Below are 27,228 nucleotides of genomic sequence, written 5' to 3'. Positions count from 1 at the left end.
AAATTCTTCCCAATATCCAGCCTAAATCTCCTTGTTACAGTTAAACCCCTGAAACCAGAATTTGCTGATAGGTGAATTCAGCTTTTGACAGGTGCAAAGAGAATATCTTCATTACTTTATTCATTTAGTTCAGTCCAGTGACTGATTCCTCTGAACTTCTTCTTATTTCCTAGCTCCACTACTACTACTACTACTTAAGAGTTGGGAACAAGATATGTGGGAACTCTAACAGAGTTAAAAAAGGAAAAAGCCACTCTCTAATGATCCCTTCTACAGGGTATAGGACCTATATTAGCCTCTTTATCTTACCTTTAAAGACAAACATTGTACTGAAAATCTCATTCAGATATTTTACTTTCCAAAGATAAAATTTTTACTACAAAATGAATGAAATTCATACACAGGGGGAAGGCCAGGGATGACCTTTCTATCTAGGAATGGCATCATCAATTCAAAGCAAGAATGAGTAAACTCTGTATCATAAAATGTTTAAGTAATTGTAATGGGAGGCAAGGATTTTTGTGGGTGTTATCTTTTATTGGATGAAGTGCATGGTAGAGATAAAGTTAGAGAAGCTTCTGACTGCAAGGCATTCTTCATCAGGTCTGAGGCATGAAGCAGGCACAATAATGATTAAAAAGAGTGGATAGGGCTATGAGACTGGAGAGGGGAGAAATTTCCAGAAATAGCAGACAAACAATTAGCAGAAGAAAAGAAGCTTAGTTAGTGAGAGATCAAGACCTATCAAAAAAGAGGAGGGTCATTATCACTTGTTTCCTGAAATTCGTCTTTCACTCTACAAGTATATTATAGCACGGCATAAAGTTAATATCAGCATTCAGACCTTAGTGTTCAGCCAAGTTATAGATGTTTTGTTCCCAAACTCGCCTCTTAAAGGTGTCTGGTAGATTTCCCTTGAACATGAAGATAGCGAGGTCAGAAAGGGAGTGGCTGTTCTGTGCTCCTACTGGAATCTGTCTTTGTCCTTCATTTTTTTTTTTTTTTTCTGAGAGAGTTCATTCTGGTTCAACATTGCTGTTCAGGTTCACCAGTGTAATTGCCATGAGGGCTTTTGGTGTACTGAATTAGATATACCACATTTTGGGAAAGGCACATGTGAGACTTATGGATTCTGATGGGTTTGTTGTGGGGTGGGGGGGCAGTGGTGATGCGTAGGAGGTGCACGGGTGTGCATGAGGACCCCCTGAGAGCAATGGCGCACCCGGGTTAGGCAATAGGCAGGAGTGCTGATGCCTGCCCTGCAAGTGCCAGCCGAGGAATGGGGGCACCAGAAGAAGCACCACTGGTGCTTCTGGGTCAGTGCAACTGGCCACGGGGTGCGGGAGGGGAACCCTCTCCCCCACCCCAGTTGGCATGATCAGCCACAGGGGGGGACACCCCGGTCGCTGACTGGTTGCTGGGGGGGGATGTGCCACCCCCGAATCAGGAGGCACCAGTCACCCATGGGGGGGGGGGGAAGGGTTCTGGACCATTGTAACAGTGGAGATATATTGACAAATTTTGTATCTACTATTAAAGTACAGCTGCATCCCACTTGATGTCTAACAAACAGTGGGGAGTTTGCTTCTGATGATGGGCTGGGCAAGGTTAGGGGGTTGTTTGAATGCCTAAAACAGAATATTTCTTTCAAGGTCTGATCTTTGCCAAGGATTGGCTGTAATTGTTCGATGTTTCTTCTAATTAGTTCTAGTGTGGGGATGGTAGATGACCACCAGGGGTATGTGGCCACAGGGGGGTTTCTATTTGTACTGTAGCAAGTTGGGGAGAGAGGGAGGGAAGCATCTGGGTAGCTCTTTCAGAGATACAGTCTAATTTTCTACTGGAGTGTCCTTGTTATATAAAGGCGGATTTTGGGCTGTCCACGTGGCTGTCCTAAGTACTCCTCTTAGGCTTAGAGCAGATGCAGTGGTTATTTGAGGGCCTGATTGTAGAGTACGGTGTTTTTGGTATGCTTGGTATGACTATTGATTTTGTGGATATAATTATGGTGATCTATGGGTTTTTTGCATATGGTGGTTTGTAGGGTGCCATCTGGGATGTGGATCATGGAAATGTTAGTGCAGGAACGTTTTAAAGAATATTTGGTCAAGAGGTGACAGTTACACCTGTAGTGAAAGTCAGTGAGCCCAAGAGTCCAGATGATGGAAATATTATCTAGGTAACACAGGTAAAGTGCAGGTTCGAGGAGGCTCATGTTTATATACTGAGGGGCCATCTTTCTGCCCATAGCTAAGTCTACGGCTTGGAAAAAGTGTTGATTGTTGAAGGTAAAGTTATGGGTGAGGATGAAGTTGATGAATTGTACAACATACTGTTGCAAATCAGAGCTTTCTCATAGGTATTTTGGGTAAGGTGCTGTACCTTCATGGTATGTGATTTTAGTGGACAAGACAGTAACATCTATGGTTGAGGTGGTTGATGTTCTGGATTTCATTGAGTAAGTCTATTTTATGTGGTAGAAAACTTGCTCTGAGTGACAAGTGGTTTTAGGATACAGTAGTTTCTATGAATCCTGATAGCTCTTCAGTGAGGGTACCACAGCTGGATATGATGGGTCTACCTACGTTACCTTGTTTGTGAATCTTCGGGAGCATAAAGTTCCTCAGAGTCAGGAATTAGTGGAAGTAGTTTTTCCTGGTATGGGAAGGATTTGCTAATATTTTCCAGTTTTAGAGCAAGTACTGATGTGATCCTTATAGTAGTTGGTGTCAGTTCATCTGTTGGCCTCAGTGATATAGTCCTGACAGTTGAGAACAAGTATAGCTTCACCTTTATCTGATGGTTTGATTTATTATTTTGTTGTTAGATCTTGGGGATTTCTGGCTTTTCTTTCTGAAGGAGAGAAGTCATCCTGGTCCTGGCTTTTGTTAGCTTTCTATGGCTTTTGTTAGCTTTATAACTCATAATATGGCACTGCCACCTGTATAACAGATTTTGCTGTTAGCTTTCTTTCTGAAAGTTGATGCAGTAACTCAATGTGTGGCTACATCCTCTCAGAGGTGCCCAGTTCAATGTTTTACTATTGTATGTTTTATCGGTTGTGGTTAAGAGGGTTATCAGAGGTGGTTCTGTATTGCTTGCATAAGTATTCTTTCAGGCAAAGTCTGAGAGAGAATTCTTATTCTCTGGTTATTAGTATCTTGTCAGGTTGTTTTTCTGGGCAGAAGTTCAGGCCTTTGGAGAGTGAAGATATTTCAAAGTGGGATAGGGGGCATTGTGCTAAGTAATGATGTTGTTCTTGGTGCTGCTATCCTGATTCTCTACCGTGTTGTTGGTGCAGTGCCTGTAAAGTGGTTCCTATTGTGATAGTTGATTTCAGTTTTTCTCATGTTGGATGGCTTTCATCAGGCTTTTGGCAGTACATTTGGGTCTGCTGCATAGTAGCCAGATATGTCTCCAGGTTCAATCTCTCTTAAATTTAGAAGTGTTAGTATGTCCTGTTTAAATTGGTTCCTTTTTGAAGTAGGTTAGTTAAAGATGATGGTTTCTCAGTTTTTAATTTTATTATATTAAGTCAAATAGATCATTTAAAACATTTCTAAGAATTAGTTTTATCTAACATAAAATAAAAGCCAATCTATTGTCCTTACCCTTCAGCCATAGAAATGCACAAAGTGGAGGCATTCCATTGCAATATTACTGCACAGTATCTAACCTACTGTTTCCTAAAGTAAAAAGACAATTATCTTGCATTCATATATGATGGTACTAATAACCTCACATTGTAGAAACAGATACTGTATTTGCATGCAGACATGCAAAATACATACTAGCATACACCATACCATGATACCAGCTACCATAACCAGAACATGTATTGCTACTTTTCCTCTTTCTTAAATCTCCTCCCCAACAAACACTAACAATCACTTCCTTAAACTATACTTACATTCATGCAATCATCTTCTCTCAACCAAACCCACAACTACTTTACAAACCATCCACATCTGCTGTTGCTAGGAAAAATAATTTAGTAAAGGAGCTTCCAAAGAAGGATGAGCAGATTGAGAAGGGAGGGACATAGGAAAGATTCAAGTAAACGTATCTGCCATTCAGCTCATCATGAAAAGGGCTAGTAAATACATGCTTTTCAGATTTCAAAACTATAATTCCATTAATAGGAAGCATCAAGAAAAATCCCACAGCACCAAATTTGCACTGAGAACACCTGTGATCGTCACCTGACAAATCTCAAGGGCTGTCACCCAACAAGGACACTCCTCTAGAGACACAGATCATACTTCTGAAAGAGCAACCTGGATACCAGATGAAGAATTGCTGCAGTACAGAAAGAAAACCCCCATGAATCGCATATCACTAGCTATGACATATCAACCCTCCCTGGAACCTATGCAGAAAATCCTCAAACAACTGCAACCCATACTAGAAGAGGACAATACAATTCTTAAAAAGATCTTCCCAGAACCACCCATCCTATCCTTTTTAAATAAGCACTGAACCTCACCAACTTCATCACCAGAAGCAAACCTCCTATGCCCCAAAACACACTGAATGGATCCAGACCATATCAGAAAAAAAATGTAAAACCTGCCAACATACATCTCCACCACCCACATGATAACTACACCCCACAACAGAACCATCAACATTCCTGGATCTTATACCTGCACCTCCAAAAATGTAATGCATCTCATTCAGTGCACGAAATGCCGCGATGGAAAATATGTAGGAGAAATCAAACAACAACTGCGCACCAAAATGAACACGGATCAAAAGTTTCTCAAAGACAAGAATACCCAATTACCTGTGGGGGCACATTCCTCACAAGACAATTATTCTCTCTCCAATCTCTCAGCTTTAATCCTCAAAGCGAATTTACAAAACACCTTTCACAGATGAGCTTACAAACTTCACTTGATCAACCTACTGGATACAACAAATCACTGACTAAATACAGACATTAGATTTATCATAAATTTCATAGACATCAGGGCTGGAAGGGACCTCGGGAGACCATCGAGTCCAGCCCCCTGTCCAAAGGGCAGGAAGTCAGCTGGGGTCATAGGATCCCAGCAAGATAAGCATCCAATTTACTCTTGAAGGTGTTCAATGTAGGTGCTTGAACCACCTCTGCTGGCAGACTGTTCCAGACCTTGGGGGCTCGGACAGTAAAGAAATTCTTCCTTATGTCCAGCCTGAAACGGTCTTGCAGGAGTTTGTGACTGTTCCACCTCGTCATCCCTTGGGGCGCTCTGGTGAACAGACGTTCCCCCAGATCCTGGTGGTCACCCCTGATTAAACTTATAGGTGGCCATCAGATCACCCCTGAGCCTACGCTTTTCCAGGCTAAAGAGTCCCATGGCTCTCAGCCTGTCATCGTGAGATCTGTTTTCCTGACCTCTGATCATGCGCGTGGCTCTCCTCTGGACTCTCTCAAGCTTCTCCACATCCTTTTTGAATTGTGGAGCCCAAAACTGGACACAGTACTCCAGCTGCGGCCTCACCAAGGCCGAGTACAAGGGGAGAATGACGTCCCGGGATTTGCTCGAGAAGCATCTATGGATGCAAGCCAGCGATTTGGTCGCTTTATTAGCAGCAGCATCACACTGCAGGCTCATGTTCATCTTGTGGTCAATGATGACCTCCAAGTCTCTTTCTTCTGTAGTGCTATCCGACGTAGCACTGCTGAGGCTATAAGGATGCTGCAGGTTTTTCCTCCCAAGGTGGAGAACCTTGCATTTTTCGGTGTTAAACACCATCAGGTTCTCGTCTGCCCATTTGCTGAGCTTGTCCAGGTCAGCCTGGATCACTCACCTGTCTTCTGGCATGGATGCTTTGCCCCAAAGTTTTGTCATCGGCGAACTTGGCCAGGCCAGTCCACTCCTGACTCCAATGTCCACATCATTAATGAAGATGTTGAACAGGATGGGTCCCAGGACAGAGCCTTGAGGGACCCCACTGGTCACAGGGCACCACGATGAGTGACTGCCATTGATTTACAACTCTCTGGGTCTGACCACGGAGCCAACTTCCCAGCCAGCGGATCGTGGTGGAGCCAAGGCCACAGCTGGCCAGTTTGGCCAAGAGGTGATCATGGGATACCAGATCAAAAGCTTTTTTGAAGTCAAGATATATGACATCAATCTCTTCTCCCTCGTCCAGGTGATGGGTCACCCGGTCATAGAAGGAAATGAGATTGGTCAAACAAGACCTACCCGCAACAAACCTGTGCTGGCTATCCCTTAGGATGTTAGCCTGGGCCAGTCCCTCAAGGATGGCCTCCTTAATAAACTTTTCTAAGATCTTCCCCAGGATAGAAGTCAGGCTAATGGGCCTGTAGTTAGCTGGATCCACTCTCCTCCCTTTCTTAAAGATCAGCACCACATTGGCCTTCTTCCAGTCTTCGGGCACTACACCAGAGCGCCAGGAGTTTTCAAAGATCCGTGCCAGGGGCTGGGCTATGACGCTCGCCAGCTCCTTGAGTACCCTGGGGTGCAGATTGTCAGGGCCGGCTGACTTGAAGGTATCCAGCTTCTCAAGGTGTTCCTTCATGAGGTCAGCATTGATGGAGGGTAGGGGATCCCCAACACCCGGATCTCCCTGTTCCATAGCAGGCATGGGCGTCCCATGGGACTGATGAAAGACTGATGCAAAATACCTATTTAATAGGTTGGCTTTTTCCTGGGCGTCAGTTGCCCCATCTGGTTTAGCAGGGGTCCAACATTGCCCTTGCTTTTCCTCCGGCTCCCCACATATCTGAAAAAGGACTTTTTGTCGTCTTTGATGCTTGAAGCTAGTTGGAGTTCAGTTGCAGCCTTGGCTTTCCTGGTTTGTTCCCTGCAGGACCGGACCAGCGCAGAATAATCCTCCTTGGAGGTGAATCCCGTCCTCCATCCTTTGTAGGCTTTCCTTTTTAGCCGCAGGAGGTCCGCTAGGTCCCTGGAGAGCCAGGAGGGCTGCTGTGCCTTCTTGCTGCCTTTCCTCTGTGTTGGAATAGATTTAGCTTGTGCACTGAGGATCGCTTCCTTGAGAAGCAACCACTCTTCTTGAACTCCCATCTCTCTGGGGTCATGGTCCCTGAGGGCCTGACCGACAAGCCTCTTGAGCTTGTCAAAGCGGGCTTTTCTGAAGTCAAGGAGTTCTGTGTTGCTGACTGACTTGCCAGCTTTACGGCGGATGGTGAAGGTGATCAGCTTGTGGTCGCTGTCACCCAGCTTCCCATCGATCACTAGGTTGCCGTTTTTTTTTTTTTTTTTTTTTTTTTTTTTTAGGTCGTCCCCTGTAGCCAGTACCAGGTCGAGCAGCGCTTTGCCTCTCGTTGGCCCATACTCTTCTTGAGTCAGGTAGAGGTCATCCACGCACAAGAGAAAGCAAAATCCTAGCGGTCGCAAAGCTGAGTGATCTTCCCACGAGATGTCCGGGTAATTGAAGTCACCCATGACAACCAAGGTCCTGGAGCAAGCGGCCTCAGTCAGTTCCCGGGCGAACTCCTGGTCCAGCTCAGGACTTTGAGCGGGAGGTCTGTAGTAGACTCCCACCATTGTGTCCCCTGTGCCGTATTCCCCACGAATTTTTACCCAGAGGGTCTCCAGCCAAACAACTTATTGCTTGGGTGCTCATGAAAAATCTGAATTTAGTGTTCTATCAAAAACAAAGATTTTTCCATTCCGACCAGCGGAGAAATGGGTCAAATTAGTCAATTTTCTTGCATAGCACATGCTCTCTAAGATGCACACCTTGCTTTTTCAAAAGCAGAATGAAGAAAAAAGATCTTTCCTTAAAAATACCTGTAAGTAGTTTCACAGGGAAAATGAGGCAGCTGCAGTAAGGGTAGTGGAAGAGAGAAAATTCTGTAGCTTCTCTGTTTAACCCTTTAACTGCAGGAGGTGGCAGGAGCTTCTGGTTGCCTACTTGACTCAAAGAGGAGCTAGGCAGCTTGGCTCTGATAGGATCAGCCCTCAGCTGTTGCTTAAGCCAAACTACCTCGTCCTTCTTCTCAAGCTGGGTGGGCAGACAGCAGCACCAGCAAGATTTGGAGCTGGGAGTCCAAATCTTGCTGGAGCTAAGCTGCTTGGCTCAACTTCTTGAGCTGAGTGGGTCCTCAACTGATCAGCATGTGCTGCTGGCTGGCCACCCAGCTCAAGAACAGGATCCATGCAGCTTAGCTCCCACATGACTGGGACCATTGTTCCACATACTTCCTTGAGTAAGAAACACTCCAGTTTCCAGTACCTAATTTTCAGGGGGAAAGGTGCATGTCGTATGCAAGTAAGTATGGGTACACACTAGATTTACTGCCTGCATCAAGACCAGTTTTGGATACTGTCTCTCATAGCCATAGATTAGTTGTAATCTGTACTGGCCTTGAAGTGACCTAAGCAATGGACAAATGTAAAAGAAAAAATATATTTGTTATTAGTGATCTTACAGCTGAGCCTCTTGGATTCTCTCCCTCATGGAAGCAGTGGGTGATCATTAATATCAAAACACTTGATGTACAAGTGGCAAAGTAAAAGTAACTCAATTACATGAAAATACCAAACTTCAAAAACTTAATCACACTGCAAATGCCTACTTAATATATTCTTTTAATAAAGGAGCAACAGAACTTGCAACTTCTTTGATTTGGTATTAATCTTAAATTCTAGTTGTTGCTATTCTCCATGTGAGAGAGAGAAACTTCTTGACTCTTAAAAACAAAGTGAAAGTTGAAAGTGTGTGGCCCCCCTAGGGGCCAAGCATGAAACACTTGCCAGTAATGAAAATGCTAAAATCACAAGAGACTGAACCCCCCCCTTCCTCAAATACCATTCATAGGGTTCCATATTTAGGACTAGCTGTCCATCCTCCAACTTCCAGAGTACCCCCTCAGTCACCCAGTGCGGCAAACTAGTCCACATTCTGTTGCAAAGTAAAGTGTCTAAGCTCAAATGTGACAAACACTCAGACAAAGAAGCAGAGGAGTTGGAGTGTGTTGTCAGCCTGTCCCTGCAAGCTGGGTTCTGCAGCTTTCAAGGTCACCATATCGGCCTAACTCAGGAGGAAACTGTAAGGCTAGATTGCATTCCCTTCGGCTGCTTGATACAAGATAGACTTCTCTGTGACTGTGTACATTTTTTCTAAGTCCAGTGTGCCAAACAGAGCAGTGAGAGGATCAAAGAGTGGCTAAAGCCAGGGGAAGTCCAGGAAGGCATGGAAAACAGCCTATTTCACCTCCTTCTCCTCACAGAAATGGCAGACTGCTGCCACGGTAAGATCTAGGTGGTGGACAAAGGTACCCATGGTGAGGGCCCTGTGCAGCAGCTGCCAATGGAAATCATCAATTCTCTTGGCAATGGCTAGCTTGTCCAGGGTGTACCAGGCTGAGCAAATTTGCTCTGGTGTTGCCTCCAGATCATTTCAGGGCAGGCACTGAGAATATGGACATGGCACACTCTGACTATCCATAGGTACAGTGCCTTCCCATACAGGATCTCAAAGCAGATCCCACCACTGTTCTCATGGGATACAGGGAAGGACAGCAGGGTATCAGGCCCACCATTCTCATCACGGTCCACAGCTGGAAAAATAGGCAAAGATAAGAGGAGAGGGGGCCTGTCTTGCAAGCTGCCACTGGAGAAGGCTTGTTGTGTAGAGGCAGACCACAGGACAACAAGTGTATTTAGAAACTTTCACTCCAAGTGAGGCAGAGTAGAAAGACTACAGGCCCAGCCAGACTGGCCAGGGGTTCGGCAAGAGCTAGGCGGACCAGGCTGAATTGAGAAAGTGGATCAGCTGGATGGTGTATAACTGGACTAAGGAAGTAATGAGGATTCCAGAGTCTTAGCTTGGGACCCCCTGCTGCAGGGCAAGGTTATCAGTGGCTTCTGCAGCAGCTCTGTAAACTGCAGGTGCCTATCCTGGGGTCTCAGCTGGAAGAAAGTTTGCTAGGCCTAGGTGACACTGCAGTAAAAGGGCAGAAGGGAATCTCAACTGAGGTGATCAGGATCCAAGAGGAAAAGTTCCTGATTGAGGTCCCCCACCCAACATAGGACAGCAAAGGCCAAGCCACTGCTAGGGAAAGGGTTCACATGTGAAGAGCAAACACCTGAAGAGCTTGCAAGTAGAAAGCAGCCATCCTGCTTGCCAGGTTGATGAGGTCCCTATTCCTTGTTGGGCAGGTGAAAGGACAGCCCACTGGAGAAGTCCACAAAAATCTTCCAATGCCTTCTAAGCAAGATCATAGGCAAGTCCAGCATGGCACACCTGTATCAAAGTAGCAGTTGCCAGGTTGCTGATGACCAGGACCCAGCTGCTATAGGAGAAGCTGGGTAGGCACCAGTACCCATGCTGAAATTGTGTTTCCACTTGCTCATCTAGGCCATATCAGATCTTTGCTAGCCAGACAGGCAGGCCTAAGAAAATGTCCAGGCTTTTGAAGCCATCACAGTACCAGGCCAGACTTCCAGGCAAATCTAGGGGCTGAGCATCGCTCCATGTGCCCAGGAGAGATATCATTTTGAACAGTTAACAGGAGATGAAGAAATGTGCTTCAGGCCACTGACACTGGATGTTTCTCTCACTGCTCAAACAGTCATGTCATCAGCATACATTGTCACCTTATCCAGGGGACCAGGGGCCATGGTTGTAGCTGATGGGAGGGACAGACCTGAGCAGTGGCTCAATGGTTAAAAAGAGCATTCCAGAGGAGGCAGCCCTGCCAGATGCCCCTGCTTGCTAGGAAGAGAGCATATAGCACTCCATTCACCTTCAGGAGGTTAAAAATATCCCAGTATAAGAGCAGCATGGTTGGAGGAGGGAGGCAAAAACAAAGGCTTCCGGGGTCTGGAATAAAAAGCTGTGGTTGACCCAATCAACGGCTTTCTCTTGTGCCAGGAACACAAGCCTGATATCCAAGTCAAAGAGTTCCATGGCTAACAGCAGGAAGTGTAGCAGAACCTGAATGGTTCTGTTGGATATGCAGTAGTGCTGTTCAGTGTCGACAATTTTAAGCCAGAATCTGGGTCAGGATTTTGTAATCAGCATATAGGAGCAATACCAGTTGCCAGTTCTTAAGTTCACTTTTTGAACTACAGCATGAGGACTGCTCTCCAGCAGCTGAATGGCAAGAATTCATATTTGAGGCTCTCCTGGAAGATGCACAGGAGGTCTGGCCTGAGGAGGGGGCAGGTCTTGTAGAATTCAATGGGCCTGATACTAGGGTCCTGAATGGCAGGTTTCAGCTCTGCCAAAGATAGCTCCTGTTTGAGCTTGTCAGCCTCAGATGCATAGTGTTTGGGGAGGCCCTTGTGCAGGTGCTGAATGGCCTTTGGGCAAGCAGTCTTGGCTGCAAACAGATGCAGAAGCTAATGGCACGCTCTCAGATTTCAGCAGAAAACATGAGCGCCTAACCTGACAGAGTTTTAAGGTGGCTGCTGATCTGTTGTTCTGTGCACTTTTTCCTCTAGGCTGGGGAAGAACTGAGTCATGGAGTAGGCAAGCTTGAGTTTTTGTGACCTGGGTCTATAGTTGTCTCAAGTGCTTTTGCTGGAGCTTGAGGCTCTTGTACACCTTGTGGTCTTTACCAACATCCCTCAGGGCAGTCACAAGCTCAAAATGTCTCTCTCAAGCTCTTGCACGTTATGGCAGTGGTCTTCGATCACCTGCTGTGTGTATGTTGACAGAAAATCTTGATTTGTATTTTCCCCATTTCCCACCACTATTTCCAGGACAAGGAAGCTGCTTCTTGAGGCCACCCAAGTCTGCTAGGTTACATGAAGCAGTTCCAAAAGTAGGACTTCAGCAGAAGCTTAATGTTTAGACACCAATATAGTGCTTAGCTATGAGTCGAGTCAGAAAAGCTCAGTTCACACCAAACTAGGCTGTGGTCGGAGAGACCTCATAGAGTAATGGCTGCAGTAAAGCAGCAGTAAGTGGTGTTCGGTGATATAGAGCTGATTCAAATGAGCCATGGAAGGTCATTTAGCACTTGTCTTCATTCAGGTATAGTACCTGATTTTTGTTGTTTGTTTTTTTGTTTTAGTTTGTATGCATAGCACTGTGTTGCCTCCTCAGCTAGCAGTTTCTCCGTTGGTCTACGAGCTGAGACTAGGAAACATTTATGGTCGGGGGGAACCATTCAGGTATTTGGTTCTCTACCTCCCAGGATCCCTTGGTCTCATCAAGGAACCAACTTAATATGAAGCTTTCAAGGGAGTAACCTTTCACATCCCCAAAGGAAGTGTTCAAGGACTAGTAGTTCTCCTGCAAGGGATGATAGTTTCTCCCTTCGGGATGTGGGGAGTGCTCTCGGATGCATCATCAATAAAGCCTGTAACTTCCCCTTCTTCCTCCTTACCCTCAGACTCTAAGTCAGTGTCCAGTTCAGAGCAGGAACTGTTTGGGACTGTAGGAGAATGTAGGGGCTGAGGCCTGGGGGACAGTCACCTTCCCACTGGATCTATCAGCATCATTCCCTGAGGGCTCTTTCCCTTCAGTGGGTTCTCCAAGGTTTCTCAGCAATCTTCCGGGCCATATTTTCTGGGGTCAAAGCTTCTGAGTCCCAGGGTAACTTTTGGTCTTTACCCTTTGTGGCTGGGTTGGGGGAGTTTAGCTCCCCAGCATCAGCTATGTCAGGAGCGAAAGGAAGGTACTGGGACGATTTTGAGCCAGCTGGAGCAGGTTCAGCTCCAGCAATAAACATCAAGATTTTCTCCTGAATGGATTGGGTTCAGTGGATGACACTCCATCTTCCCAGTGCTTAAAAAGAGACAGCTGTGCACTGTGTGTGTGGGGGAGGCGGTCAGTTCCTCCATTCTGTCCCTCACCTTGAGTTGATTTAGGGTTGTCCTTGCCCTGTGTGGGTGAGACTGTCCTTGCTGGTGATGGCTAGAAAATGCTATTTTAAATATTTGCTTTTGGGAATTGGCCTATAGGTAAAGTAGATATGAATTAGAATAATAGTCCAGAGCAATGGTAAGGATTAACTAATTTCTAAAAGCCTATTTGTGGCAGTTTTGTTCAAGGCCCACTGTGTCTGATACAGGCAAGCAAAAAGTAGTCAAACAGGCTGGGTAACTGAAGACTTATGTTCCATAACAAAGACAAGGGACTCCACAGTATTGGCACCAGGTCACAGTGCCCAAGTGCAGAGCCTTTGGGATTTCCAGTTTTAGTAGATGGACCAAATTAGTACGAGGCCTGGAAAAAGTCCAAAATTAGGATGTGTGCATGTGTTGGGTTTGTGAAACAAAGGAATATGCTTACAAGACAGAACATGGACAATGTGACGACCACAGGAAGACCAATCAACAATGCCCAGAGATGAAGAGTCATCTGGGGGGGAAAAGAATACAAAAGGAGAGATTTCAGAGCAGCAAAGGGTCTCTGAGCGGGGTGTCCAAGGTCACTATGGAAATCACCAGCCTGCTGACAGCTGATATTCAAGAAAGAACCTCAGAGTGAAGTTCATGTACTGGCCAGATGTACTTTGACTCTGTGAACCCTGCACTGGTAGATGCAGCAATTATTTGCATTATTCTTGTCTGCTATCACTGTCTATCAATTAAATTTGCCTATTATTGAATGAAGAGGTCATAGTCAGTGAGGGTTTTGGGTCTACCTGGAACAAGGTATCTGGGTCACAAATCCAGTGCCAACAGCTGCAGCCTGCTTCTTCACCAGGCAATTCCCAGGTCCTGGGGGCTGTTGCAGTGAAAACACATGGTCTCTCGCATGGAGAAGTATAGGGCGCATTGTTTGTACCCAGTGTGGATTACAGGGTAGTTTTATGATTCTGAAGCAGGAGGAATCTTTGAAAGAGCTACCTTATGAAGGACAGGACATGCTTGAACTCAGGGGCTTTACATTCAAATGACATTTTACAAATGGAACTCCTTATTTTACTATTGTGAGCTAGATCCTCAACTAGCTTGTCATCACTGAGATAAAGGGGGGTGTTGGACAGTATGACCTTTATGGCTGGCAAAGTGGTGCTGAAGACAACTCTGATTTTAACATCTTGCTCCACCTCAAAAAATGAAAGTAGAAGGGAAAAAAAATCAGGAAAAAACAGCAGAAGAGGAAATAAATAGAACAACAAAAGTCCTAAAACAAAGGGACTGGAAGGACTGGGTCAGGAAGGAAGCTGCCAAAGCTTTTTTGGCTCAGCAGGGCAGGATGTGTGTAGGGAGGTGGGGGGATGCTAAGACAGAAAGAGAGAATTCAGTGTCAACATAAACCAAAACCAGCCTTCTTCAGCTCTACATTTCTTTAGCCCCTTGTTGGGCTCAACAGTTCTGCTCCTACTCTCTGCTGTTTCTGAAAGTCTCTTCCTCTTAGAGTTTGCCACTGCCCCACAGATCCAGCAGATAGCTCCAATCAATTTTTTTTTCCATATGACAAATATGAAAATGTCTTCATCAGCTCGTTTCTAACCCTGGGTCACACTGCAGGAATCTTCCAATTCTCTGAAGGTTTATCATCCTCTGAGCAAACTTCTTTATATATGTGACACTGCATTTTATCTAAGGATCACGCCGCTTCTAAATTATCATCTGATCCCTTTCCAGAAAACTTATCATTACTTGGGAAACCAGCTTCAGTGAGACATAGGCAAAACTGAGCCACAGTCCTCTTAAAGAACCATCCTCTTAAATGACCAACAGTGAAATGGTTTCAAGGCACTTAGGAAAGATATTTTCCATGGAAAAGAGAAAGAACAACTTCATAATGTTAGCTACTCACTCATATACTAAGCGTTCATATATGAAGGATTTTTCATGTTTCCATCTACGAGAGACAACTGGGCACTTTGGCAGCTGGGCTGCCAGTGGTAGTAGCTGCTATTTTTGTGCTTCCCCACACCCAACCTGCCCTGAGGCTCATGCCCTGTTTGTTTGTCTCCTGCCCCCTACTTTTAGTACTAATACCAAATGATCTCTCTGGCAAAGGCTGACTCCAGGGAAGTGTTCTTATTATTAGGTGAAATTATACAGAACACTAGAATAAACTAGTTGTGTAACAAACAAAAAATCCTGGATAAATCAGAAAACAAGATGTATTAAAAAAAGACAATCCCAATGTCAAGCATGTAAAGGAGCAACTGCCATACAACAACTGACAAACAGCTAGGGAACACATTTTCAAACTTCCTATAATTAGACAACAAGAATGATAATTTACTATGAAGTGTGAGTTTATCTAATACATATTACATTTGGAAAAATTGTTATATTCCATTTGAATTGAAATTTGCATTGCTTTGCATTTTTTGTATTATTTTGTATCTTTAATGTTTAAAATTTAGCAAATTTACCAGATTCCATTGTCATCTGAAGTAAGGCATCAAGAGCATTGGAAAGCAGACCTCTACTGGATATTTTTAAGTGACTTAATATGACAGGCACAGATTGGTACTCCAAAAATATGGTCTTCCCTTCATCTGTCTTCAAGTCCATGCAAAGGGAATCAAATGCCTGAGCCAGGTAATCAGCTGAAAGACACCAGAACATAAACACAAAATTCCATGTAAAAAATACCGTGAAATTAAATAATGTTACAGATGTAAAACTGTAACAAAATTAGAGTACCAAGATACTACATTTTAGGTTAAAACCCTATTTTAAGTTTTCTTATTCGTGTATTTCTAATTGACAATTTGCTGCATTTCTGTTCAAATTAGGGGATGAAGAAGTTGAGGCCACTCATCAAATTTTAAAACCCTAACTTACAAAAGTAAACGTTTCTAATTTTGCTCAAGAAACTAATTACTGGTTTGAGAATATGTTCTCCTCAACACTTATGAGACCTCCACAATGACCTCAGAGATGAAGAAGCTGAGTACTTATAATAGAGACGAAGTCTACAAGTACTCCATTCCTCTTCACCTACCTAAGGATTGAAAATAAATTAATTTTCTTCATAGTTTCAATGTATAAGTCAATTATTGTTCTACAGTACAGTGGCCAGCAACAGTTACAAGCTATGGGCTGGAACAACCTGGCTCCAATCCAACACAGGCTTCCCCCATCAGGGGGTTTCTACTTCCCAGTCCCCAGCTGCAGCATGGGCCCAGCTTTCAGCTGGTGGGAAACTGAGACAGGACTAGGCAGCTGGAAGCTGTATCTGCACTACCACCACTTCTTCCCACCCTTCTGCTACCCTGGCTGTGGCACAGGTACAGCTCCCCACCAGCTAGAAGCTATGTCAATGCCACAGCTAGGGGGAGGAGGGACAAAAGAAGCAATGGTAGGTAATGTGGTCACAGACAAAGCCCTCCAGGTCTATGGACCCTAATTAGTGGCTCTAGAAGTGGCATCCAACCCAGAGGCTTTATTCTTTTGACCCCTATTATAGCATACTAAATGTACAAGGAATTCAGATTCAAGGTTAAACAATAAACTCCTTTAGACTCACTATGCCAAAAGAAGGGTGACTGTGCCCAAAAGCTTGCCAAGAACTTGTTTCCAACTACTTAGTTGGTCTAATAAAAGATGTATCACATCTACTCAAAGAACTTTGCCTGCCTTTAAGTGCCTTAAGTAATCACAGTTGCTGTATTTCAGATCCATTCAAGTTGTTCTCAGCATTAGGGATACTAACACTCAGTATTAGTGAGAATTCATAAAATGGAAAAATGTTTGCAGTAGAAAGCTTTAGTTATAGTGCCACCTATTGGATTTAAGACACTTTAAAAGAAACCCAACATAACATTTCTTACTGAACATCTCATCTGGTGGATAGCAAAAAAATAGTGCTTTCCAGTAAGAGAGTAATCATAGTTTAAATACTAGGCCTGTGCGAATAGGGAAGTATTCGATTCAGATTTGGATTCAGCCGATTCGGAGGACAGTGATTTGAATCACCAAATCCTGGCAGAGCCCCCACATGCAGTCCCTGCTCCCCGATCGTCCCCCTTCCCTCCCCACCTGGCCCCACCCCTGATGGCCCCCCAGCCCAGCCCCAGCAGTCCACGAACAAACAAAAAATAAAAAACTGCATTCACCAGCAGTAGCAGTGGCTGTGGGAATTTTGGGGCCACGTGGCAGAGCACCCTGTATAGCCCCTGCTCCCCCATTCCCCCCCCACTCAGCCCCGCCTCCAGCTGGGGCCACTGGGGCTGAGCGGTACCAAGCTCCAGCTGACACGTGGAGCCACCCCGCTGAGTCAGGCTGTACGCACACCATGGGGCAGCTGTCACGTGTTTGCCAGGCAGGGGGGAGATCCCTGCTGACTTTCACTGTCCCACTCTGCATGCAGAGACTCTGCTATGAGCCCTCAGAGGCCCCAATTGCTGCTGCTGCAGCCAGTGAGTGCAGGGCTTTTTTTCTTAAGTGACCGGAGCAAGCTGGAGCCAGGCAGGGCATGGATCTGGGCAGGGCAGCCATGGGGGCTTCTCCTGTGGCTCCCCTACCCAGAGGGAAGCAGGCATAGCCAGAAGAGCCGCAGGAGAACCTACAGCTGCCCAGCTGTGCCGCCTCCTCCCCAGCTGATCCAAATCTCCAAATCTTTTCCAAATGAATTTGGAGGCTTCAGATTCGATTCAGACCTTTTTGGTCTGAATCTCCTCTGAATTGAATTGGTGACCAAAGCTTCGCACAGCCCTAGTAAATACTGTAATACTTTGCTGATGTTTTGGTAGAACATATCTTACAATATGATAGTAAAAAAGCAAAATGCTATGAAAAGGCTATGTTTAGACTGATACAAACATTTTTGTAACAGGTAATTATTCATTCTTAGTAGGGGTCTCCACAAATATAAATCCCAGTTTAAGAGCACTTATTACATTTGAAATATAGTGAGCTTGCTTCCTTCCATTGATGAGAATAGTGTAGTTCTTTAAAAAATCATAAAACCAAACCCATACACTATACATCTTCACAGCAGGGAAACCTTCTATGTACAAAAGTATGGGTCAAATCTCCAGGATTTTTAAATCTTTGACCTCCCTTCCAGGACTACTAATCAGCATGTCAAGAGATACTATAGTTTATAATGTGGATTTCATCCCACTAAAACTAATCTAGAATTGGTTAGAAATATTTTAACATATTTCATGCAAGCTCAAGTGTCCAAGTAGACCGTGAACAAAAAGCTGACTTTCTGCAATGGATTTATACTGGCAGGCTAAAGGCAAAGTTCTCTGTACCCCACTATAAAGTTTCCAGATTATGTAGTTCCTTATCTTTCTGTTTTACAAAACATTTCTCTGACTCATTAAAAAAAAAGTGTAAAAATAAAACCTGTTCTTGCTTTTGGAAACTCCTGGTTAGGAGACAACATAGTCCTCACAAATAGTTTTAGGGACGCAACAGCTATTCTTTATGCCTGCTCCTAACAGATTGGGCCCAGAAGTGCCCCTGAGCCTCTAGTGTACAGGAAAAGAACCAAAAAATGACGATAATAATCACTATGCAACTTCCTGAAAGATCAGTAGCCCTGCTTTTCACAATGTGATCTCCACAGATTCTTCTGTTCTCCGTGAACAGAAAATCAGATTCTTTTTAACTACCAGTCTTTATTGAAGCCACCCTTCTGTCCCCACCTACCCAACGTTGTACAGGACATACCAGGCACAACTAGCCCTCAGGTTCTTTACAAACACAGAATTCAGTTGTTACAGGGATCTACAGTAAAAATTAAACTTCAATATTACTGACTATTAAGCTAACTTAAAATCGTACAACATTCAAAAGAAGCATCCACTGTTGAGGGTTCCATCTCAAAGCCACATATAACAAGGAACTGAGGGAATGGTTGGGCCCACCCTGCTCTTTATGTCCTCAAATGGAAAGAAATGAGTTGCAATCACACATAGGGCAAAGACAAAAGATTCAAATACTATCCCTAATTTTTTAAATATCACATGCAAGAAACCAAGACTGGGATCTGTGTGAACAATCACTCAAAAGAACTGGCATGTTCACACTCCATCCAAATGCATAATGTTTTAATTTGAGTACTGATGACTTACTGCAGCAATGGAGATGGAAAGGTGTGGGGTAAGATAGAAGACAGCTAAGGTATGCACTGCAATGGCACAGATACCAGCCTAGGTTTCAGTTCTCCTTAACTGGTAGAATTACCAGTTTCATGACATATCTTCTGTCCTAATTCAATTTCTCTAGCAATTATTCTCCTGTTCAGGAGGTCACTTATAAAACTATCCAGGTCTACTACATAGGTATGTCAGACAGACAGGATCAAGAGCACTGCAGCTGCCCACCCTTCTCAGGGCACATACAAAAAACCGGAACAGAATACTCAAACACTCCTGGCCTGAAAAAAGAAATATGAGAACTTTCTAAAAGTAGCAGGTTTTACACTACTTATTTCACTTTAGAAGGCAGTATCAACTGATACCATCATAATATAAAGGTAGATTTTATATTTTGATTTTTTCCAGAAACAGGCTGCTACTTAAGCATAGTAAAGGCATTTCAGAACCTACCTTGTGTTACTGTTTTGAGTACTATTAAAGTTGACACAAATCTCAAAGGCAAAATGGAACTCTTAAAGAAAGCAGCTGATTTTGGTTTATTGTCAGTAGGTTGTTCAGAAGAACTATGCTGATTTCCCTTACTTATTATTCCTCTGAATATGTCTTCACCAAGTCTCCTCATTGTTGATGTCATTGTTGTATGCTGTTAAACGATATACCCATGGTAAAATATTTAAACAATTGAAGATGTTCTTTAAAATATTCTATTTATAAATAATATTCTATGTATTTGTGTTCCCTCGTAACATGTAAAAAGCTAATGGTAAATCAAGTATTAAAATTCAAGTTAGCTAGTCAGGGTTTGAATTATGGGGGAGCTCAGTGGGGCTGAGCCCTCCCTTAAGAGACGAGAGCCTCCCCATAAGAGACTAAGCAACTCAGGTGGCGGCAGTGACTCCTTCTGGCTTCTATCTGCCACCATCGCAGACCGCCCCCCACAAGAGTCAGAGTGTAATCTGAACCATGTAGCTAGTGTTAAAATAATGCTGAGGTACAAATAAGCTTACAAAATTAAGAAAATTTTAAGCCCAGACTGCAACCCCATGGCACCCTTCAAATCATCCTGCTTTGATTATCAGCTGTAGCAGAAGGCAAGACAGGGTGAAGCTTGTTCAGAGAGGCATGAGTTCTTGTAGGCTATAGACTACTTTAAAAAAAAAAAGACTACTAGACTACTTCATCAGACGCTATACATAGCCTTGCAGAAAGCAGGGGTACTAAACAGAAGGGAATAAAGTTACTGAAATACAGCCCATATCATCATTGGACCCAACCACATGTATTATAACATCCTAGGGTTCATGAAGCTGCTCCAGTACCAATGTTATATGTGCTATCACCATCTTACAGTGGTGTCTACCTTGGATAGATGGGGCCATCCCTACATGAAAGAATGAAGCAACACTGATCTGCTATCACTTCCAGGAAGACACAAAAGCCCATGGCAGAACACTTTATTCCATCATTGATTCTTAAACCATTTGAATGCACAATTGCAAAAGAAAAAATAATCCACAGCCTGGATTACATTAATTATGGTCTCAACAGAGACTTTGCAGTCTTACCCCATTACCTGAACTGCCTTCTATAATCCCCATGTCCTCAGGCTATGGACAGAACTTACACATAAAGTGGTTTAAGTGATCGGAAACTGGTTTAAACCTGTAACAGAACAGAAGTTCAGTGCACGTGAACCGCTTTTCAAAATGATCAGAACTGGTTTAAGATAAACAAGTCTGGTTGAATGTAGTATCAGGCTTAATCGATTTAGGTCAAACTTGAAATGGGAAGGGGGGAATTTCCCATAGCTCCCAAGGCCTGTCTGGACTAGGGAACCCAGGCTGGGGGAAACTTCCTGAGGGGAGGCTCCCCCAAGGTGGGCTAGCACCTGGACACTGGGCCCCTGAACCGCCTGTGGGGGGACAGCAGGGGCCTGGGGACACTTGGCTGGGCTAGCAATGGCCAGCAGGCTGGGAAATGTGCTCTAGTGCCCCATGTCTACTTGCCTGGGTCAGTGCAGACCTCCCCCTGCCTTTCCCAATTAAAAACTGTCTGTTGGTTCAGTTGGTTACCGGTTCAACCTACGTAGTTTAGAGGAAGCTGCCTAATTTGAATCAATTCAGCTTCAGGCTTTTTTTACTGTCTGTACTTAGCCTCAATGGTTTAACTGGTTTGTTTATCCCTTTTGATCTCTTCAATCCACATTTGCCTCTCAACAGTGTCTCTTTCTTTCCTCCCCACTTCCCTGTCCTTTGTATTTAAATAATTTTGTCCTTTTCTGCTCTCTATCCCTGCTCTCTGCAAGACCATTCATAGTATCTGATGAGGTAAGCTGTAGCCTACAAAAGTTCATGCCTCTCTGAATGAAACAGTCAGCAAGGTAGCTTGCCTTCTGCCTATCTGGTTCTGTAATATAAAGTTCATTGTTGTTCTGTGAAATCTGGTAGAAAATATTTGCATCTTCCTCTCAACCTGTCTTGAACTGGAGAAAGAATGTGCCTTCCTTACCATAACAAATCTTTAATAAGATCCAAACAAAAAGAAGCAGAGATACCCATAAAATATTTTTTTTACTTTCATCAACATTTATTCAATTAAACTCCAAATCGGCAAAGACTATGTATATACTTCTGTTTATGTACACTAACCTGTCTCAATGAAATGAACAAGACTTCAAGCACCAAGTTAAGCATGGGCATCAGGACCCAAACAGGAGCCCCATCTATGCTTCTTTAAGTAAGCTTCTAAGAGAACTTCCATTACGAACTTCATAATTTCATAGTTAGTAGGGTCAGAAGGGACCTGAGCAGATCAATTCTGACGCCCTGACATGGGCAGGAAAGAATGCTGGGGTCAAATGACCCCAGCAAGGTGTCTATCTAGCCTCCTTTTGAAGACCCCCAAGGTAGGAGCCAGCACCACTTCCCTTGGAAGTTGGTTCCAGATCCTAGCCACCCTGACCGTGAAGTAGTGCTTCCTGACGTCTAACTTGAATCTACTCTCCGTCAACTTATGGCCGTTATTCTTTGTTACTCCCAGTAGTGCTTGGGGGAACAGGGACTTTCCTGTAACCTGCTGGTCCCCCTTGGCCAGTTTGTAGATGGCCACCAGATCCCCTCTCAGCCTTCTCTTGTGGAGGCTGAACAGGTTCAGGTCTTGTAGCCTCTCCTTGTACAGACTGCCCCACTGACTCCTGATCACGCGACTGGCCCTCCTCTGGACCCTCTCCATGTTGTCCACATCCCTCCTGAAGTGTGGCGCCCAGAACTTGACACAGTAGTGGGAGGATCACCTCGTTGGACCTGCTCGTGATGCATCGTGGATGGATGCATGACAAGGTGCGGGGTTAGCCTTCCTGACTACATCCCCACATTGACGGTCCATGTTCATCTATAATGATGCCACAATCCTTTTCTGCCTCTGAGCTGATGAGAGGGGAGTTCCCCAGCCTGCAGGTATGCTGCTGGTTCTTTCTCCCTAGGTGCAGCACCCTGCACTTGTCAGTATTGAATCCCATCTTATTCTCATCCGGCCACCCCTGTAACCTGTCCAGATCCAATTGCAATCCGTCCCTCCCTTCCAACGTGCCCACTTCTCTCCACATCTTAGTGTCATCTGTGAATTTGAACAAGGTGCTTTTCAACCCCTCGTCCAAGTCGCTGAACTTGACAAAATGCTTCAAGAGGATTTTTTAAGAACATTTTCTTTTTAGTACAAAATAATTTACTCTTTCACTGCCTTTTGAATTCTAAATAATTTTAATTTTTCACTTTTTTTGCTTCTAATATTGAGAATGCCACATAATACCCACTGTGCTTCTATTATGCAATTACTTTCATATTTTTATTACACTTCTATATACTTCAGAAATCTACCCTAAGGAATGAAGAAGGGCCTTATAGTTAAGGCACTGAACAGCAGCACTGATGATCTGCATTCCCTTTTCTGCTTTGCTACATACTTCCTGTACCAGCCTGAACAAATCACAATCTGTATGCCTAAATTAATAACCCAAAAATGCAGGTAAAAATACTTCTTTTTCTAGTCAACAAGGATGTTGTGAAGATAAATGTAATAATGTTTGTAGATGCTCAGATACTGTTACAATATGAGCCACATAAGTACCAGGGCAGCTTGGGTCTATGCTTCAATATGAAATAACAGCAAAACACTCTTTTAATGAGAGACTTATTTTTCTTTCATTTGCTCCTTGCCCATGACAAATTATTTAGTATGTACTTTCTAAAGGGTGTAGGATCTTTAATACTATCTTGAAAATTATCCTTTCATCTAATATTGTAGTATTTGAGCACCTTCTGAAAATGAAATATTAAAGAATTTTCTTGTAAGTAGGTACTCATCTTACCTGTGTCCCACTGTCTAGCTGCCGTACAGCCCAGTAAATAAATTTAATCACAGACTTATGCAGTTGAGGATTTACAAATGGCATCCACTGAAGTTGCTCGGCAACCATAGGTAGGAGCTAGAAACATATACAATAATTTTAAAGAGCATAAATATTGCTAAGTAAACAACTCATAAAACCCTGTTTTATAATAATAGGATATATCTTAGGCAGTTTTAAAAATAAAAATAATCTAACACATAATGTAGCAAAAGTATCAAATCGAAAAATGTTATGGGAACACTTTGTAGCACAGCGCCCCAATTAGGAAACATACATTAAAAATGGTGTAAAATTTTCTCTTTCTCTCTCTCTCTTTTGTTTTAGGTAGCTGGGTCATAATGCACATGATCATACAACATTAGTTTGAATGTGCTTTGATTTCTCCATGTAACTAGTTCAGTTTCTCTTCATAAGATTTTCAGATATTCCAAATCAGGTTCTGGATAGAATTTATTCAAGGTAGTCTTACTTTTCTTGTTAATGTTTTTGATAAGCAATGATTATTTCTTTAAAAACCCAATGTTTTCAAAAATCAATATTTATTTGCTAAACATTTATTATTTATAAAAACTTGAAAGGGCAGGATTTTGACTATGTGTGGTGCAAAGAAGGGGGAGATTTTTCTTTCTTTTCTTTTACCAGAAAGATAGAACAGGACTTTCAGTCATTTCTAACTTTTTTCATAGTAATACAGCTGTTATTCTTTTGGACACAAAAAGAGATGTATGTGTATTCATCAGGAATTAATCTCTTTTATCAGATTTTTATCCTATATTGAAGTTTATAGTACAATCATATAACAATTTACATACAGACAGAGAATATTTGTGGGCACTTAGCCCAAACATCCCTATGCTCCAACTCCCTTCCCAGTCCCTTCCATCCCATTCTACTTCTCCAATCATAAGCACACATCAACTATTATATATAACAGTATCAATTCTGCCAACTATTTTTGTGTTGGACCACTGTCCTGTCTATAACACCAAACTATTCTCTATCAACACAAGCAATATCCATAACTGACAGCGGTGGGGGAAAATGATTTAGTAAAGGATAATGCAAAGAGGGATTACGAGGTTGAGAAGCCAAAGTTAAGGTTAACTACTTGATATTCAGATAACTATAAAGCTGCTAGACACTGTTCAAACCTCCAAATGTGTCTGTATTTTTTTATTAAGCCTCTAGAAACAGACCACAGCAAACACATCCCATTCCTGTTAAGACAAAAACAATGTGAAAAGTCCATCTTATATAGGTACTCTGGAGAAATTAGGATGGGTCACTATGTAAAGATGCGTATGTAGCTATCTTCTATATTTCTACAGCATACTATCCCTTTCTTGGCTAGATGCAAAAGTAAATCTTACAAAGAAACAAATTGCACAACAAAAACAGAAATCCGAACCATTTAATTTTCTTTTACCTTTGCACACTTCTCTTGTGTGTAATTTTTTTGGGAGGTGCACATCACTTTGTGACTGTTTTCTCTTTCTTCCTCAGCTTTCATTTTACTGAGGTACTGATCTGAGATCCAATCCATAAGAACAGTTAACAGGTCATAAACATGCAAATTAAGCGGTACCTGTAACACATCCATAACATTAAATATTTTAGCCTTCAAGTTGACGATGCTTATCTGAAGCATACTGTCCAATATTAAGACCTTTAGATCAGAAGAGACTGATATGTCACAGTATAAAAAACAATAGTTTTGAACTTTTTGTTAGATATATTTGGAGGGTCTCAAACAAAAGAGCTTCTGCCATGGGTAGGCAATCCCTGACATGGATGCCAGTGGGGCACAGGAAGGCATTTTGCTTGGCACATGTGCCTCGGGGTGGATGGCAGGGAAGGGGCTGGGGCTGCACTGTCACAACAACAACAAAGATTGGGCCTCGTATGGCTTCCCTACAGCCTCTGGCACACCAACATGTTAAACATCAAGGTTGCAGGTGTTCTTGGCACTCTGCCCAAAAATGTTGCTGGCTTATACTATTATTTCTGATGTTTATTGAATAGCACAGTATAGCACATGCATACACAAGTTGTAAAAAGACAGTAACAAATCCTGGGAAAGCATTTTCATACACAAAAATGGATCCGTTTTTATCAGTCTGCTCATGAGAATCAGGAAAGGATATGAAAGACAACTGCAAATTCACAGAATGTTTGAATGTTGCCACTTTTATTTGGGAAAACTCAGATGCACTAAAACAAAATTCACATCACTTTCTTGTACAGACCTCACAGCTGTTAAAATGTACTTCAGTAACTTCCATTGAACATTCCAATAATGAAGCAATACACAGCAAAGAAGAAGACTTCACAGTATTACACTTTACAATTTTGTCTTCTCCAATATATAAACTCAGTCCCAAAGAATAACATTCTTTTCAGGTTTATCAGGGAAAAAATGCTTTCAAAGAAGTTTGTGTCAGCCCTCAACATTCTAATATAATAAAAGGGCTTAGTCTGTCAGTGTGTCTGTCTGTCTGTAACGCTTTTGGACAACTGTGTATGTGCTGCTGAGGGCTGGTGGCGATTGGCTACGGGGGTTCAGGCTCCTCAGGCAAGGAAGCAGGAGCCCCGCTGCTCTGCAGGAGGCAGGTGGATGAGGAGGGAGGAGGAGCCACTGCTTCCTCAGGTGGAGAGAAGCCCTGCTGCTTTGCAGGGGGAGGTGGGGGCAGGCAGGCAGGCAAGTTGGGGGAGGGAGCCACCGTGCTGGACGCTGGAGGAAGAGGTGGCGGTGGCAGAGAGACTGTTTACATGGCTGGCCCTGAAGGGTGAACAGGGGGTGCCATGTAAACACTCCCTGAAAAGTGTGTCATTTATGACAGGCAATTGGCTAGTAGTGAAATATTACAGAATACTAACAAAAGGCCAAAAAGTACCTATCAAGACAGAAAAAAAAAAAGTACCTTCCAAGATTGAAAGGAAGTTAATCATACTACAATTAATACTGAACACATCTGTATTCATTTTATTTTCTCCTCACTAGAAGCACAATCACCTGTGGAAGTTTTCAGAGCTAATCTTCTTGTACATAACATCACTTAATAGTTTTCTTTTTTGGTAAACTATTGAGAAATAGATATAAAGATATTCTGATATATATTGCAGATGTATGAAAATATACTGGATGCATCTATATGTGCATGAATGCACCTTTTCTAATGCAAATTAAAATTTAGTACCTCCAATGTGAAATACTAAATTAATGCGCATTAGACTGTGCTACTGTTCAGTAGTGCATTTGTATGCCTTTTTAGCGACGCTTAATGCACAGTAGATTATTTTATTGTGCATCAGCATAATGTCACTTTTTTATGTGATACTTTAATGCGGAGTAAAATAGTCTACTGAGCATTAAAGCACATGTGTAGATGCACCCACTTAAGTACTTTCCAACCCCCCAAAGACAGTACAACAGGGAAAAGGGGATGAAAGAGAGGAAGAGATGATATACAACATAAAAGAAAAAGGATATTGTGTTGGTGTACTACTTCTTTCTTAAACACAATTTTTTTCAGGTATATAGTCTAACTAATCTACATTTCAATTCCAGTGCTCTATTGCCTTGAAGACTTTAATCCTTTTCCTTGATGCAAAAAAATAAAATCAGTAAATGAGTTTCACTAGCGTCATGCGGAAAAGCAAAGGAAACGGATGTTTAAAAAGTACCAATATCTAATGACATTTAATAAGAGAGAAGGGCTTTCTTTCTGTCTTGCTCATGCCTTACCTTAGCAATTTTTGATGTTGATACCATTTTTTCCTGCTTGACAGGTTTACTTTGCTGCACTGCTTGAGAAACATCTTTTGACTTCTGTATTATCAAAAACTCATGCTTTCT

The 27,228-nt window shown here is 43.0% G+C and overlaps 1 protein-coding gene across 4 annotated transcripts in view; it reads right to left on the bottom strand.

The window, feature by feature from the left end:
• The window catches only part of CCDC138 (coiled-coil domain containing 138), a 60,016-nt gene that overhangs the window by 17,066 nt on the left and 15,722 nt on the right, over positions 1 to 27,228 (bottom strand). For all 4 annotated transcript variants that reach the window (XM_090021398.1, XM_090021368.1, XM_090021378.1 and 1 more), the window contains 5 exons: positions 27,118 to 27,228; positions 24,799 to 24,957; positions 23,331 to 23,447; positions 19,415 to 19,607; positions 15,278 to 15,454 (listed from right to left, as the gene is read on the bottom strand). In XM_090021398.1, coding sequence (XP_089877524.1) covers positions 15,278 to 15,454; positions 19,415 to 19,607; positions 23,331 to 23,447; positions 24,799 to 24,957; positions 27,118 to 27,228 — 757 coding nt within the window. The remainder of the gene's footprint in view (positions 1 to 15,277; positions 15,455 to 19,414; positions 19,608 to 23,330; positions 23,448 to 24,798; positions 24,958 to 27,117) is intronic.

The sequence above is a fragment of the Crocodylus siamensis genome, chromosome 1, assembly GCF_052110815.1.
Source record: "Crocodylus siamensis isolate JL-2025a chromosome 1, ASM5211081v1, whole genome shotgun sequence".
NCBI classification, from domain to species: Eukaryota; Metazoa; Chordata; order Crocodylia; family Crocodylidae; genus Crocodylus; species Crocodylus siamensis.
Note: the sequence above shows the minus strand (reverse complement) of the source record. Positions and strands in the feature narration are given on the sequence as shown.